The following is a 16,844-nucleotide window of genomic DNA, read 5'->3' as shown; positions in this document are numbered from 1 at the left end:
CCGCCCCGCGCTCTAGTTCACGACCCCGCCTTCCATTCACCCGTCCCATGGCCCCCGCCTCGCCCCCGCCCCCGCCCCGCGGGCTCCGCCCCCGCCCGCCTTTGCCCCGGCCCCGCCCTCCCCGAAGCTAGTTGCCCCCAGCCCCGCCCACTGTTGCCGCGCCTCTGCGCACGCGCGACCCCTCCCGCGCGCGCGGCACCTGGGAAGACCCAGCCTTCCTCTGACGGGGCGGCGGCCCTCGGCGGTTGGAGCGAGGGAGTTAGCCCGTGCGCCCCGCCCGCGCGCCCAAGGCGGGTGCACCGACTAGGAGAGCTCGTACCGAGGCGGTGACGCCGCCGAGAGCCAGCCAATGGCGGCAGGCGGAGCTAGCCCCGGCGGTTCGAAAGAGAAGGCAGAGAAAGAGCGGGAGGAGAGAGGCCGCAGCTTGTGGGCGGGCGCGCCAGCCCCGCCCCGAACTGGGGCTCCGACCTTCCCGCACTCACCGAGTTCCTGCCCTGGGCGAGGGTGGCCTGTGGCGGAGGAGGCGGAACTAGTGACTGGACACCTGGTGTGCACACCCCCCGGACGTGGACTGGGACAGGAGCGGGGCGGGGGGCTACCCTGACTCTGGGGTGACCCGTTAGAAAAGCCGAAGCCCTGTTGTCCCCGCTAAACACAGACATCTGACAGAATGGAAGAGCCACAGCTCCCATCTTCATGGATATGACAAATATCCCCCTTATTGGGCAACCGCTAATAAAACCTTTATTTGAAAACAACAAAAAATTCTCTTATTTGATAGACCCAGGTATTAGCGCCCCCTCCCAATAAGCCCCCCCCCCCCACCGTGTGTCTCACACACACACACACACACACACAAAATCTAGATCCATCTTCATTTCTTGTTGGCCTGGGCAGTGCCAATAACACACTGGTTCACCTGCGGGCAGGGGATTTAGACAAACAGGATAAAGTTTTCAGAGCAACCAAAAGAACAGTTTTCCCCAAAGCACCTCTGAACCCCCAGTATTAGGGCTGCCCTCAGAATCCTGAAATAAGGGCTCTGAAAGCAGGTTCAGGCTGGTCTCAGTTCTCCCACGCCCACTGGGCACACTAGATCTGGAAGAGGAAAGGCCAGAGAAGGGACAGAACCCCGTCAGAGCAGAGAGAGGCACTTCTCTTTCTAGACACCCCCAAAGCCCTCCCATGACCAACGCTCAATAAGCTAGATAACAGGGCAACATAAACGTGGGAACCAAAGCTCCTTTGAAAATTAATGATCCTCAGTCTAGGGCAGGAAATGTACAAGATGAATCTGGAGAAAGGACTACTGGGAACTTGTCTAAAGGGCACAGGAGCCAAGTTGGAGCTTCCACTGGCCGAAGGCGGGCAATTTGAGCATCAGAAAGAATAATGACTTCAAAGGATATATACCAAAAGTACAAGTGTTACCTCCTGGATAAAAACACTGGTCACCTTTGGAAGTTGCCAGGATACCAACTTATAATAGTGAAAATTGGTGAAGAATCGAGCATTTATCCCATTTTACCTATATGGACTGCATTTCAGAATAACCAAATAGATGATAAGGGAGAGTTCTCAAGAATCGTGATTAATAAATGTAGAACAGCTGAGAAAATTAGAAAATCATCATTTTAAAACTCCCTAATAATAGATCCAGTAGTCATGTATGGATGTGAGAGTTGGCCAGTGAAGAAAGCTGAGCGCCGAAGAATTGATGCTTTTGAACTATGGTGTTGGAGAAGACTCTTGAGAGTCCCTTGGACTGCAAGGAGATCCAACCAGTCCATCCTAAAGGAGATCAGTCCTGGGTGTTCATTGGAAGGACTGATGTTGAAGCTGAAACTTCAATACTTTGGCCACCTCATGTGAAGAGTTGACTCACTGGAAAAGACCCTGATGCTGGAAAGGATTGGGGGCAGGAGGAGAAGGGGACGACAGAGGATGAGATGGTTGGATGGCATCACCGACTCGATGGACATGGGTTTGGGTAAACTCTGGGAGTTGGTGATGGACAGGGAGGCCTGGCGTGCTGCGATTCATGGGGTCGCAAAGAGTCAGACACGACTGAGCGACTGAACTGAACTAAACTGAATAATAGATCTGGGGCTTCCATGGTGGCTCAGTGGCAAAGAACTGCCTGCCAATGCAGGAGAGGTGGGTTCGATCACTGAATCGGGACGATCCCCTGGAGAAGGACATGGCAACCCACTTCAATATTCTTGTCTGGAAAATCCCATGGACAGAGGAACCGGGTGGACTACAGAGTTGGACATGACTTAGTGACTAAACAACAACAAACAATAGATCTAGATAGCATCGCTGATAAAATCACTAGTGGAGAAGTTGAAGGGAGTTTTTAAATGGATAGATCGGGCTGACAATATCCAAATCCAGTCATCAATTTTTATATCATTAAAGGTGAAACAACTAGGGGGAGGGGGAAAAAATGGAACAACTCGATACTAGGTGCCTCCTGATATGATGCAATAAAATGTATCACATCATTTAAATTTTCTTGCCAAGAAATTTGAATCTGATTCAAATCAAGCCTCCAAACCTAATTACAAGGAAAAAAAAAAATGTGGAGGAAAGAGGAAGCAACCAGCCAAAATCTAGAACATGGTATGTTCTATAGAACAAATCACCCCACTTCTTCAACAAATAAATATGGGGGTGAGGTTATTACAGATTAAAAGAAGCTCAAAAGACCATTTCAATTAAATTAAAAGGGTGGTCCTTGCTTTGATCCTGAATGGAACAAACACTAATGTATAAAAGGCATCTGAGACAATCAGGGGAAATTTAACATAAACTGGGTATTAGAGGATATCAAAGAGTTCATGTTGTTGGGTATTAATGATGTTGGTAGAACTTTAATTGAACTTGTAAAGTAGCAAGGGAAATCCTGATTAAAGCAGAAGACCATGGCAGGGCGCTAAGGTGGCTGATCACTTCCACAGCAGCAAGAGTGCAGAAGAACACCTGCAATCCGAGACCCTGAATAAAGCCAGAAAGCATCTCAAGGCTATATCCTCAGGAAAATGAGTTATCAGAGGACTAATTACCCTCCAAGGCAGTCTGTAAAGAAACTTCCTGACTTAACTCTTGTAGAGGGAGCTTAAGTTTCTTAGAGAATTCATAGCATAAACACTGCTGATGCTTGTGGGGACTGGAGCCTGAATTCACACTGTCTATTTGGAATAGCTTGAAAACCTGTATGTCTTTGATCCAGGAATCCCATTTCAAAGAATCTCTCTCTGGATAGTTAGATGTAACCAAGCAAATATAAAATGATATGTACAAGGTTAGTCAACATAGTCTTGTTTGTAATAGTAAAAGGGTGGAAAGAAGCCAAGTGTCCAGTAGAGGGAACTGGTGGATAAACTTTGGTGCATCCATACAGTGGAGTCCTAGGCAAATGTAAAAATAATGGGATGATCTCCGCTGCTGGGGAATCATCCTAGGGCTGTGTGATTTTTTTCTTTTTCCCCTTCTCTCCTTGGCCACAGCCCTGTCCTTAAGGCTGTGTTGTTAATCAAAAAAAAAAAAAAAAGGGCAGGACAACATATAATACATGAGAGAGAGGGGAAGAGATGTCTTATGTAAGAAAGAGGGAAATCCCATACATATTGCTTGTATTTGCAAAAAGAAACACTGAGAGGAGAAGTAAAAGGATAAAAGATGAGAATGACTACTAGGACCAGCTGGAGAATGCGGTGGGCGGGGCGGAGGTTAAATCTCACTTGTATACAGCTTTCTACATAGTTTTGACCTTTCAACTACCTAGTTTTAAAAACTTAATTCAAACCCCCCTGAAGTCAATAGTTAAATGCCTGGCAAATGTACATCCTTTCGGGATGCACGTGCCACTGGCCTGAAGGACCAGGGTGGAGAAGCCTACAGTCAGCAGGGACCCTGACAGGGACCGGGCTGGTAGTGACCGCACCTTGGAGGCGAAGCGTAGGGAGTTGAGGGACTCGGAGACGTTCTCTTCCAGGGGAGAGATGTTCACAAACATGAGCCTGTGGACAGAGGAGAGGGGGGCAAACCACAGAATCAGTGACCAGGTCTCCACTACGTCACTGCCTCCACCCTGACCCTGACATGGTGCCTCCCAGCCCACCCCTTCCGCTCACATCTTGGCACTGCCGCCCAGAGAGTTCTGCAGCAGGTAGGTGAGCTTACTGTTCCGGTAAGGCACGTGGGACTCCTACAGGGTGGAGAGGGACAGGCGATTAGGAGAGGGCTGGGCTGGGGACAGCCAGCACCAGCCTCTTCCCAGGGTCCACCTGTCCCCACCCCCATTCCTACCTTGTTGCTCAAAGCCATGATGACCAGCCCCAGCGTGGACAGGCTGCTGTTAATGGCCTGCGTTTCCCGAAGGCGTTCCCGCTCCCCAGGGCCAAGGGCTAAGCCAGGATCTAGCCGCTCACTCCCAGCCAAATCCACAAGGCTGAGGGGGGCCGCACACTGCAGGCCTCGGCCAGCATGCTCCCCAGAGATCTGCAGCTGGAACACGCTGTGACTACGCGACGAGCGCTCATTCTGGGCTGTGCGGGCGACAGCCCGGTTCTGGCCGGCTAGATGGAGCAGGGCCTCCACCTGGGGATGGGGCACAGCAAGAGGTGAAGACAGGCAGCGGTCAGCACGTAGCCAGGTCAGGTGTGCATGCATGCCTGTGTGCTCAGTCATTTCAGTCAAGTCCGACTCTTTGCAACCCTGTGGACTATAGCCTGCCGGGCTCCTGTCTATGGGGTTCTCCAGGCAAGAACACTGGAATGGGTTGCCATGCCCTCCTCCAGGGGATCTTCCCAACCCAAGGATCAAACCCACGTCTCCTATGTCTTCTGCACTGCGGGCAGATTCTTTACCCACTGAGCCACCTGGGAACCCACAGGTCAGATATGGCAATAAGCAAGACCCAGCACCTGCCTTCTTGGTGCTTTTTTCTAGCTAGCGAAAGACTAAATAATTAAAATACAGTGTGTCTGAGAGTATCAAGGAATAAAAAGAGCAAAGCAGTGTGTGATGGTGAGGGTTGCAATTTTAGAAAGGACAACCAGCAGTAATTTCCTGACAGTCCAGTGGTTAGGACTTGGCGCTTTCACTGCTAGGACACAGGTTCAATCCCTGGTTGGGGAACTAAGATCCCATAAGTCATGCAGTGTAGCCAAAAGTTAAAAAAAAAAAAAATATGGTCAGGGATGGCCTCAACACCTTAAAATCTTTAAGGTGGTGAGGGAGCAATCCAACCCTACTGGGAAAGGAACGTAAGACCATGTCAGGCAATGGAGAGAGGAGGTGCAAAAGCCCTGATTCAAGGGTGTGATGAGCAGGCTGAGGAAAAGCCCGGAGGCTGCCAGGGATGTCGTGAACCGAACAAGCAGAGTGGGCGGAGATGAGACCAAGGACGCCATGTGGGGCCCAGGGGCACCCACCTCAGGAGACGCGTCACTTCTCTCCACACCTTGGTTCCGTGAAGGTGGATGCACCTCACAGCCCACCAGCCAAAGCCAAGCGTCCAATCTACCGTCACCACTCGCCCTTCCTCATCCTGGCCCGCTCCGCCCACCTCCATCCGGCGTCACTCTGCCTGTGCCACAGCCCTCCGACCCCGTGTCCAGGCCTGGTGGCCCTGAGCGCTCACCTCCCTCTCACAGGAGACAGGAACGTAGCGTGCGTTGGTGACGGTGAGCTCCTCGCTGCCTGGCCCTGCCCGGCGAATCTCACACTCACCCCCCTGGCCCTTCCGGGTCCCAGTGGCCAGCAGGTCTCGGACAGTCTCATTATAGATCTCTACGTAACTTGCCACAAAGCTGTAGGTCCAGCCCTGGCCACTTAGCTCCTGGGCCACAGAAAAGAGGTGCCGCAGGGCCCGAGGGATCAGCCCCTCCATCTGGGGGTCTCCCGCAGGCCCACCCTCCATGGTGAAGGTCTTGCCACTGCCTGTCTGGCCATAAGCAAAGATGCACACTGGATAGCCATCCAGGGCTGACTGGACAAGCATGGAAATCTCCTCAAACACTTCATCCTGTCCACTCCCTGGTGGGAACACCCGGTCAAAGGAGAAGTCATGCCGGGTAGGGGCAGCTGGCGCCCCACTCAGGGTCCCACGCCGCTCGTCAGACCGGAGGAGGCTGAGGCGGGTTGGAGGGTCTGAGGGTCCACAGGGGCCAGAGGGAAACTGGAGGAAGCCAGGGGATGGGGTGGACTCCCCTGGAAGGACGGGGCGGACCCGGCAGAACACACGGATGTTGCCTTTGAGTTCCTGCAGTTGGTTGTGTAACCGGCGGCGCTCCATCTCGAGCCCATGGAGACGCTCTTCCCGCTCAGCCAGTATGGCCTCCCGGGCTGCAGCCTCCTGGCGCAGAGATGCCACCTCTGCCTGGCTATCCAACAGAGAAGCTTCTGAGGTCTGCAGCCTCCTCTGTCCAGAACAGAACAGACACAGACGGTGAGACGCAACCAAGACTAAGAAGTTTCACGATGGGACTGGGGGTGGGAGGTGGGCTGGCCCCTGACCCCAAGGACTTCACAGTCTGGTAAAGAAGAGATAAGTGTATTGTAAAGTAATTAGCCCCCAACTAAAATAAATAAATTTATTTTAAAAAAATAAAATAAAAATAAAATAAAATGATATGTGAATAAGTTAAAAAAAAAAAAAAAAGAAGAGATAAGTGAATGTTAATCATAGTATTAGAATAAAGAGTACATGGGAGCACCAGAAAGGGCATGAGGAAGAGGATATCTAGGCTGACACCCGAAAGCGTGGGAGTGAACCAAGGATGGGGTGCAGATGGAATATCCCACAAAGAGGGATGTGCATATGCCAAACGCCCTGAATTGAGAATCGAGTCATTTGAGAGACTACAAGTAACTCATTCTAGCTGGTGCTCACCAAAGAGCCAAATGGATGACATGCGGGAGAGAGAACGCATGGGAACCTTTATCAGTGAAGATGGACAGAAAGAAAGGAGGTGGAGAAGTAGAGGAGACGCAGATGGGAGAGGGGCGGGTTATGGAAACAGTCAGAATGGGGTGAAGTGGGGCAGGAAGCAAGACAGGTAGAAGTGGGCAGAGAGGGGCGAGCAGGGAGCAGGGTGGGGGCGGTACTGCCACACAGAGGCGCTCAGGGCTTCAGAGCCCAAAGCGACTTCTGGGCCACCTAGAGAGAAGGGTGGCATTAGACAAGAAAGCAGCCCTCACCTCCTGCTCTCCCAGCCGGGCAGCCAGTCCCCTGCGCTCCTCCTGCAATCTCAGCTGTTCTTTCTGGAGCTCTTGCACCAAGCCTTCCTGTGTGCCCAGCCGCTCTTCCAGCTCCAGGACGCGGGCACTCAGGTTCCCCAGCTCCCGCTGGCCCTGCTCGGCCTGGGCCCGCACCCTGGTCAACTCTTCTTCCAGGGTCCTGCGCTCTGCCCTCAGGGCCGAGGCCTGTTGCTGGGCCTCCCTGAGCTGGTCCCGCAGCTGTTGGTTCTCCTGGTCCAGCACTTGCTTCCTCTCACGGTAGCATTTCAGCTCTACGTTGAGGTCACATAACTGCCCCTTTAAGTCCCAGCCCGGACGTTTGGGTTTCTTCCCTCCCACCATGGGAGCCACAGCTATCGCTAAGATGGGCACAGACAAGACAGAGGTCAGGGGAGCCCTAGCTCTGTCTCCCTCCTCCCTCCTAGCCTTAGGGCCTCCACACCTGAGGCTCCATCTCCTTCTCCTTCAGGCAGGGAAAGGACCAAAAGGATTTTTCTGGGTACTTACCACCTCCTCTCCCCATCCCAGCCTCTCACCCAAGATCTTATTTGTCACCTACTTCCAGGCTTCTGGGCGGGAACAACAGGACCTGGCTTCTGAGTCTTCAGCACTAGAGAACCAGGAAGGTGGCATCAGGGGCGATAATACCAGGGTCCCTCCACCTCTACCCGCCTCCCTTCACCCCCAATCCCTTCTCAGCCCTGGCTCTCAGACACTATTATTACCTGGGGCAAGAGCCGTGGAACATCGGGGTCCTGGCTTCCTGGGAGCTTTGGGCACAGGTGGGAGACAGGGGAGAGGAAAGCAGAGTCATGACTCCCAGGGTAGCACGCACTTGGGCTGGGAGTGCATCCAAAGACAGAGGAGTTGCTTTTTCAGAAGATTAGAAATAAGATAACCTTCCTCCTCCTCTAAATCTGACCAACTCCTAAAGATATCCTTCCTATGACAACATGCCAAGAAACAAGTTGGACCAAGACAAGCGAAAAGTGCAGGGGGGCGAACGCTGCGTGAAGTATGCTGCCGTGTGTGTAAATGCACTAGGTGGCACGCCCATACCTGCTCGTGAACCCACAGAACATCCCCGCAAGGACCACGCTGCCCCGAGGGAGGGGGCTGGGCGACTGGGGAACAGAAGCAGGAGGGAGACCTCTCACTGCATAAGAACTTCTGTGCCTCCGGAATTGTGAAACCAGTGAAACGAGTTACCTATTCAAAATCAGCTACGATTGAAAGAAAAGACAAAGACAGAAATGAGCTGAAGAGACTGTGGACTGGGTTTCTCCAGCCCCAGCACCCACCTGCGGCCTGGCCTTGTGTCTGTGGCACGGAGCTGAGGGCTGCTGCTCTGGGGCGGGTCGTGGTCACTCTGGTGCCCAGGCCTCGTGTTCTTTTCTGGGGAAAGACAAGGGTGGGGTGGGGTCCACAGCTCCCTCCCTGATGGTTTCACACACATTCGTCCATGGATCTCCAAACCCAGTTCACCTTCTCCGGCTCCAAGGCCTCCTCCATCTGGTCGGGTCCCCTCTTCAGCCTGCGTCCCGAGAGAGGCAGCCGGGAAGCGGCCTTGGCCAGGGGTCTCTTCAGCTCTACGTTTCCCTTTACTTCCAACAATGGGGACCTCTGCTGGGAAGAAAGAGGCCCTTCAGACCACACCCTGAGGCCCCAATGTCCCAGGAGCTCCCCTTTATGGCCCCCCGAGCCTGATAACATCATCGCCAACAAGCACTAACTCAGTACCCCTGAGGCCACACCTTGGGGCTCTCTGATGAGGTGCCAGCCAAAAACCATGGAGGGACGTGGGACTCGACACAGTCCCTAAGGGACTGGACAGATAGACACACGCTGGACTTCAGGTAACGTTAAGGGGAGTACCTAAACAAGCAGCGAAGAAAGCCTCCTTTTGGAAGGCAAAAACTCGAGCCTGCACATGGCATGGCTGAGAAACCCATAAACTCTTTTAGTGAGAGCTGAGAATCATAAAGGAGGGAGTGACTTAGAAAAGAGACCAGGCTGAAGGTTGGGTGGGAGGAGCAGGTAACATTTATTAGGAACAGTTTCAAACGTTTTATCTGTATCAACTGACTTAAACCTCACAGCAGCCCAGGGAGGAGGTGCTATAATTAGCCTCACCTTGCCGATGAGGGAAGGAAGGCGCTGGGAAGCAAAAGAGCTGGTCTAAGGTCATTGATGAATAAAAGGCAGAGCTGGGGTTAGAAGCCCAGACAGTCTGGTTCTGGAGGCTGAGTTTTTAACCACTGGACCACACTGTCCTGTAGGGCACTGATGCCACGCTAAGGAGTTTAGGTTTGGGCCCTGCATGCATGGAGAGCCAGATACAGTTTCTGATCAGGCATGTGAAAGAATATATGAAAGAGGCTATTATCAACAGTAATAATGAGGTGGAAGTAGATTGACTGGCAAGCGGAAGATAAGAAAGTAGCAGCATGAGCAGTTTGGAGAGCACCAAGGACAGGTGTGCAGTGGGGGTATGGGAAGGGAAGAGCCTCCCCTCTGAGCAGCCCAGCTGGGTCCAGGGATCACGCCCACCCTCTGCTTACTCCTGCCTCGGGTGACCAACCATTCTGGTTTGCCAAGGACCGAGGGGTTTCTTGGGACACAGGACTCTCAATGGTAAAACCAGGTCACTTCTCTGCAAACCAGGACACGTGGTCACCCTTCTCCTATCCCCGCAGGAAAGCACCACATATAGATCAATTTCTGAATTTCACTATGGATAACTATTAATTCCTAGGCCCGTTTCTTGCTGCCCTTCAGTTTACTTCATTCATTCTTTACAAAATGCCTATTACATGCCAAGAAATGATGTGGATTCTGGAGTAACAGTCGTGGTCCCTGTCCTCAGGATGGCCACAGAACGGTAGGCAAGTAAAACATAAAGAGATGATTAAATCTTACTGAGTGCTATCAGGAAAGGATCCCAAAGGATGGAGTGGGCATCCAGTTTCGATGCGGAGAGTGTTAGACACAATCCTACAAAGTATTTTTAGGCTGAGCCTTGAGGACGAGAAAGAGTTGGCTTGATGGGCTTGAGCCAAGGAGCAGCATTCCAGGCAGAAAGCAAGGAGAGGGATGTGCAAGGAATGATGGATTATTCTTTCCAGCTGAACACAGGGATGTGCAGAGAGAGTGGGGAGAGGAGGGTAGAGGCAGGAAGGAAAGACTGGGGCAGCTGGGATGCCAGCATGGAGTCTGGGGTCTACTGAAAGCAAGAGGACTCTGACGTTTTTCAGTAAGAAGAACAGTATGACTCAATTTGTACTGAAAAAGTGAACTGTGGACTTCCCTGGTGGTCCGGTGGTTAAGACTCCATGCTTCTACTGCAGGGGACTCAGGTTCGATCCCTGGTCAGGGAACTATGACGCTGCATACCGCACAGTGCAGCCAAAGAATAAAAAAAATTAAGAAGGTTTAGGGGCTTCCCTGGTGGCTCAGTGGTAAAGAGCCCACCTGCCAGCGTGGGGGACACAGGTTCCATCCCTGGTCTGGCAGGTTCTCACATGCTGCGGAGCAACGGAGCCTCTGAGCCACAACTATTGAGCCTGCGCTGTAGAGCCCGAGCTCCACAACAAGAGAAGCCACCACAATGAGAGCCCACTCGGCAACTAGAGAGTAGCCCCCACACACCTCTAGAGAAAAACAAAGACCCAGCACAGCCAAAAAGAAATAAACAAAATTATACAACAAAAAGATAGACTAAGGCATAGTTTTGAAGTTTTCTTTTTCTTTTAAGTGAACTGTGTCCAGTGCAAAGAATGAATGGAAATAGAAAGTGAGGGTTATCACAGCAGAGGGATGGCATCATTCTCTCCGCCATCCATTCATCATGGGTCTGTCCCATTAGGTTTGTTGAATGATGCTCTGGACCAGATACTGTTCTAGGCCCTGGGGCAAGAGTAACGAATGTAAAGTTCCTGCCTGCCCAGAGCTTACTTTCCAGGGCAGCCTTTCCAAAATGGGGTACAAGAGAAAGCTCTACAGAAAATGAACTGTCTTCTCAATTCTCCCAAGAATGTAAACAGCCATTCTAACCATTCTAACTGCTCAAGAGAGAAGTTATTCATTAGATACAAAGGATGCCTTAGGGCATTAGAGCTTAATTCCCCAGGAACTCAGTTGAGAGGGGATATTCTAAGAGTCTGAGGGCTAAGCAGAGGTAGCATGGGGGGGAGGGGGTGGAAAAGAGGGCAGGCAACGAAGGAGACGAGTCCGGCTGACTCCAAGAAGCCTGCCCTGCATCCCAAGATAACAGGAGGAAAAGCTGTGTTTGTTTTTCAGTTAAACTTCTCGTTTTTAAATATTGTTGATTCACATGCAGTTGTGAGAAGTAACGTGGAGAGATCTGAGAGTACCTGAAGGCTAATTTTTAAGAGATGCTAAGTTTAACTTCAGCAAAGTGAGGTTGAACTACTTGTGATACAAAAAGATTCAGGGATGCTCACAGAGAAAACTTTGAACCAATCTGATATCCTGTTTTGTTTTGTTTTTTTAATTCTTAGTTCATTGGTTTATTATCTTTCCTTAGACTGTGAGCATCACAATATGCCTGTTCTATTTACAGCTACAGAACCAGAGTGCCTAGCACAATGTCTGCTATACAGTAGGACTCAATACAGTTTTAAAGGAATGAAATTAGATGGCCACCAGCAGTGAAAGTGAAAGTGGCTCAGTTGTGTCCGACTCTTTGTGACCCCATGGACTATACCGTCCATGGAATTCTCCAGGCCAGAATACTGGAGTGGGTAACCTGTCCCTTCTCCAGGGGATCCTCTCAATCCAGGGATGGAACCCAGGTCTCCCGAATTGCAGGCGGATTCTTTACCAGTTGAGCCACAACGGAAGCCCAAGAATACTGGAGTGGGTAGCCTATTCCTTCTCCAGCGGATCTTCCTGACCCAGGAATTGAACCAGGGTCTCCTGCAATGCAGGTGGATTCTTACCAACTGAGCTGAGGGAAGCCTGTCCACCAGCAGGGATATACTTAAATAAATAAACTGTGATACGTTCAAACTACTGGCTCATATACAAATAAAAAGGAAAAAAAAAAGAAGTTGCATTCTCTTTTCCCTGCCACTTGCAGAATTTTGCACAAAGAATACTGATTTTAATTTTTAATTAAATGTAGTATGAAAAGTAAATTTTTCTTTTCAGTATTTCAAGGTCAAACACTGAATTTCTTAATCAGCCATGCCCATTGTTCTCCCTTCGCTAATATAGTGGATCACCTAAAGACTTACCTCCTTGGAATTTGTGTGGGTTCAGAAAATGTGTTCAAAGGTTTGTTTACTCAGGACAACTCCAAAGAGCACAGTATTTAATTTTCTCCCATCTATAAAGCTGGACAGAACAACTCCCAACTTTCCACAATAAGCTCCTTCTATATCACCTTCCATAATATAAAAGCAGATTTTCACTGAACCCCTTCTATACCACTTCCCAGGTTCAGAGATGGACGCCCTGCTGCTAAGTCATCCATGTGCACGTCTGCTCCCACCCCTTACCCACTCAAGAACAGCATCCAGGCAATCCTTCCTTCTCTGTACCTTTCCCTTTCTCCTGGATCCTTCCAGTTAGTATACAACACATGCTGTTATTGCTTCCAACCCAAAAGTCTTTCTCTCCTAAACCCAATCAGGCTTTCATTCCCACCATTCCACCAAAACTGCTCTCAAGGCCGTAAGTCACCCTGTGTTGATCACTCCCTCTTCCTAAACACACTCTTTTCACTTAAGCTCCCGGGAGATCATCCTCTCCTGGTTTTCCTACCTCTCTGGTAGATCCTCTTCATCTCCCCAAATTTTAACAGTGGTCTTTCTAATCTCTATGTTCTAGGCCACTCCTATGGCTTTGCACACCACTCATATGCTGCCAACTCCCAAGCTTACGTCTCCAGCCCAGACTTTGACTCTGAAGTCACGGAACTGCCTCCTCAATGTCACCACTTGGAATCCTAGTAAACATGCCAAACTCTGACCGCCTGCCCTCTAATCCTTTCAACCTTACAAGCTTCCTCCATCTCAGTTTATATAACTCCCTCTTTCAGCTGCTCAAACAAATACATCTATAGTCCTCTCATTCTCTTATATACCACAAAGTCTGATGTCAGCAAATGTGGCCAACTCTGTCTTCCAAATAGATCCAGAATCGGACCACTTGTTACCACTTCCCCTGCTGCTCCCATGACTCAAATCGCCATCATCTCTCACCTGGATTATCACACTCCACTGGTTCTCAGCTAGGGATGACTTTATCCCCAGGAGATGTGTGACAATGTCAGGAGACACTTTGACTGGCATGGTTAGGTGGGGGTTGCTACTGTCATCTAATGGGTAGAAGCCAGGAATGCTGCTAAACATCAGTCAATGTATAGGACAGCCCTCCACCACCAATAAAATGTCAATAATGTTGAAAGTTGAGAAAACCCGCTCATTCCTAACAGCTCTCCTTGTTTCTATCCTTGCTCCTTTACAGGCTAATCTCAATGCAGCTGCTAGAATGGTCCTCTTCAAATATAAGACAGATCTTGTCTCTCTGCTTAAAACCATCCAGTGATTCCCCATCTCACTCAGAGAAAAAAACCTAAGTCTTCACAGTGGCCTGTGCAAGAAGTCTGTTATCCGACTTCCCTTACCACAATATTCCCTCTTGCTCATTCCAATCCGGCTTTGCTATACAACTCTAGGAACTTTGCTCTAGGGGATTCCCTCTGCTTGGAATGATCTTAATAACCCCTTGCCTGTTTCCCTCACTTCCTTTAGGTCTTTATTCGTCTTTCACCTTCTGCACTGGGAGCTTACTAAGACCACCCAATTTAATTGTCTATCTTGCCAACTGGCCTCCCCTCTTCTCCTCTTAATCTGCTCTAACTATTCCTTTTCTAGATAGCCCTTAAAACCTTAACAGCATTAGACAATTTACTTATCACATATTGTCTGTCTCCCCAAAGAATGGCAGCTCCATGAGGACAGGGATCTCTGCTGTATCCCAAGCACATCGTAGGTGCCTGGTAAATATGTGATGAATAAATATGAGAAGGCTTCTATTCTTTTTCATTGTCACAATACACCGCTCCACTCTCTGGCTGACACGATACAAAAAACTATCTCTTTGTAGCAACTTGACTTTGGGTAAATCTGAATGCCAGACACTAGTAAACAGAGGATTCTGGCAGGAGCCCTTTTCCGGCACCAGAAGTCAACCCACTCTCACTGTCACAAACACACTTCTCTCCGCTGGATGGAGGGGGCTGCAGGAGGGCGTGGGGTGCCGCAGGGCACTGATGAGAGAAGACAGTAAGTTAACCAGTCCCACTGAGAAAGATCTCGGCAAAACCTGGGGAAGAAGTGATAATGCAAAGTCCTTCAGTTCAGAGTACTCCACCCCTCTTCCATTCCGAGGCCCCCAAGTGGCTGCAAAGAGGAGAGGACACGAAAAGGCATTATTAGCAGGGATTCGGCTTCAGTCACCGTTTCCCCAAGGGCTAGAGGCCATCTCGGAACTCACACTGAATGGACGGGAGGGAACGAGTTCAGACAAGCCTGAAGATCCTGGACACATGAAAGTGAGGAAGGGTGCGGGGGCTCCCTGAAGCTGCGAGAAGGCAGGCCGACGTGACCCCGCTCTACGGGGCCTCTCCCTGCCTTCTCCGCCCTCCACTCCGCATCCCTCCCACGGAGCGGGGCACGCGGATCTGGGCCCTGGCGGCCGGACCGAGGCCTCCGGCCGGTCAGCGCTGAGGGGTGCGGCAGCCGGCTGTCGTCCCCGCGCCGCCCGCCACTCACCTGCGGCTCCATGTCCGGCTCGGGGCCACTCACGCCGGGCAGGCGCAGTGAAGAGGACACCGAGCCGGGGCTCCCGGGGCCCGCGTTCTCTCGCGCGCCCGCGACACAGGGTACGCGCGCTCCGGGCCCCTGCGCTGCGCCGCCAGCCCCTGCGCTGCGCCGCCAGCCCCTGCGCTGCCACACCCGCCACTTTTGAATTTCAACGGCCGCCACCAGGGCTCACCTCGCTCCGCCCGCAGGGGCCAATCGTCGCCGTCGCCTCAACGAGGGCCAATCGCAGCGCCCGCCGCCGCCCGAGGCCACACCCCGCCCGGCCGCCACCGCCTCCTTCCTGCTCCCCCCTCCCGCCGCGGCTGGCGACTGAGCCCCTTCCGGCACCACTGCTTCTTTCCTCACCCCACCCCCGCTCCAGCGGGGGGCGCGCGGCGCTTCCGCTCGGCTCCCGGCCGCCGCTGGCAGCGTCAGAAATGGCCGGGAGCGCGCCGCCCGAGCGTAACTCGTGTGGGGGCGGGGACGCCGGCGCAGAGGAGGCGCGCCTGCGCAGAAGGACCTGTGCGGGCCGCGGAGCCGGACGAGCGCCTCCTAGCCGCGGCGGCAGTAGGCAACGCGTTCGCAAGCCCCAAACTGGACCGGTGGGGCTGCCGCTGGTGCGCGACGTCTCCGCGCCGCTGAGGACTGATCCCCGAAGCTGGATCCCGCTTGCTGTTGTCAGAGTGAATGATTCTGCTCATTCCCCCGGTCTCTTTGGCGTTTCTCACCACATTTAAGGACCTTGAGTACAGCTGGCCGCTCCATGGAAGCCCGACGGTGGGGATTCGAGGTACAGAGGAGGAGGATTTTTCTCTGCGGTCACCCTCCTCGCCTTACCTCCTGGGTGTGTACCTGGGCGCTGTTACTGGTGCTGGAGAACTGACTTGAGTGTTTCCGCGGCTAGAACCCACGGAGGATTTACTGCTTCCGTTTATGGAATATTTTTAATGCTCTTCAGATAAATCGCTCCATTTACTGGGCTTTTAATATGTGTCAAGTGCTTTCCATTTCTTATCTGCAAGCCATAAAAAGGAGACAGGTTCGGAAAGGTTAAGTTAACAAGTGCACAAGTAACGAACCACACTGCTGATCGGAAGTGTGATTGGATCTAGATTCCACTAGCTTCAAAATGCAAGGTATATCGGTTATCGCACAATACTTCTAATATTCTTAGTAACAGCAACAACCCCTGACCTGTGAATAATTTGCAGTGTTTCTACTACCCACTAGTTACCAACCAACCCTGGGGGTAGGCAGGGCAGGGATTTTATTTATGAGACTGAAAGAGGACTCCTAAGGGATTTGTCTTGGTGCATAGTTGGAGACACAGTTCAGTTGCCCAGTTGTGTCTGACTATTTGCCACCCCATGGAGTGCAGTACGCCAGGCCTGCCTGTCCATCACCGACTCCCGGAGTTTACTCAACTCATGTCCATCGAGTGGGTGATGCCATCCAACCATCTCATCCTCTGTCGTCCCTTTCCTCCTGCCCTCAGTCTTTCCCAACATCAAGGTCTTTTCCAGGAGTCAGTTCTTCTCATCAGGCGGACAAAGTATTGGAGTTTCAGCTTCAGCATCAGCCCTTCCAATGAATACTCAGGACTGATTTCCTTTAGGATTGACTGGTTGGGTCTCCTTGCTGTCCAAGGGACTCTCCTCAAGAGTCTTCTCCAACACCACAGTTCAAAAGCATCAATTCTTCAGCGCTCAGCTTTCTTTACAGTCCAACTCTCACATCCATACATGACTACTGGAAAAACCATAG

At 51.5% G+C, this 16,844-nt stretch overlaps 1 protein-coding gene across 11 annotated transcripts; it reads right to left on the bottom strand.

The window, feature by feature from the left end:
* Positions 1–721: 721 nt before the first annotated feature.
* On the bottom strand, positions 722–15,930 carry KIFC1 (kinesin family member C1). Of its 11 annotated transcripts, none has more exons than XM_081519956.1 (11): positions 15,274–15,930; positions 8,734–8,874; positions 8,550–8,643; positions 7,974–8,018; positions 7,808–7,858; positions 7,210–7,607; positions 5,651–6,430; positions 4,315–4,605; positions 4,140–4,213; positions 3,950–4,025; positions 722–919 (listed from the first exon to the last, which is right to left on the bottom strand). In XM_081519956.1, exons 2-11 carry the CDS (start codon positions 8,758–8,760, stop codon positions 875–877), a joined length of 1,881 nt encoding a protein of 626 aa, XP_081376082.1. In that variant the 5' UTR covers positions 8,761–8,874; positions 15,274–15,930; the 3' UTR covers positions 722–874. The 11 variants fall into 11 exon arrangements, with proteins under 11 accessions (XP_081376082.1, XP_081376081.1, XP_081376083.1 ...); XM_081519955.1 differs by having other exon boundaries at positions 8,734–8,871; XM_081519957.1 differs by having other exon boundaries at positions 15,447–15,930.
* Positions 15,931–16,844: the final 914 nt, after the last annotated feature.

Source organism: Giraffa tippelskirchi, chromosome 8 (assembly GCF_054371585.1).
Source record: "Giraffa tippelskirchi isolate mGirTip1 chromosome 8, T2T-mGirTip1v1.2.pri, whole genome shotgun sequence".
Classification (NCBI taxonomy): Eukaryota; Metazoa; Chordata; class Mammalia; order Artiodactyla; family Giraffidae; genus Giraffa; species Giraffa tippelskirchi.
The sequence above is the reverse complement of the archived record's forward strand: the minus strand, read 5'-3'. Positions and strand labels throughout refer to the sequence as shown.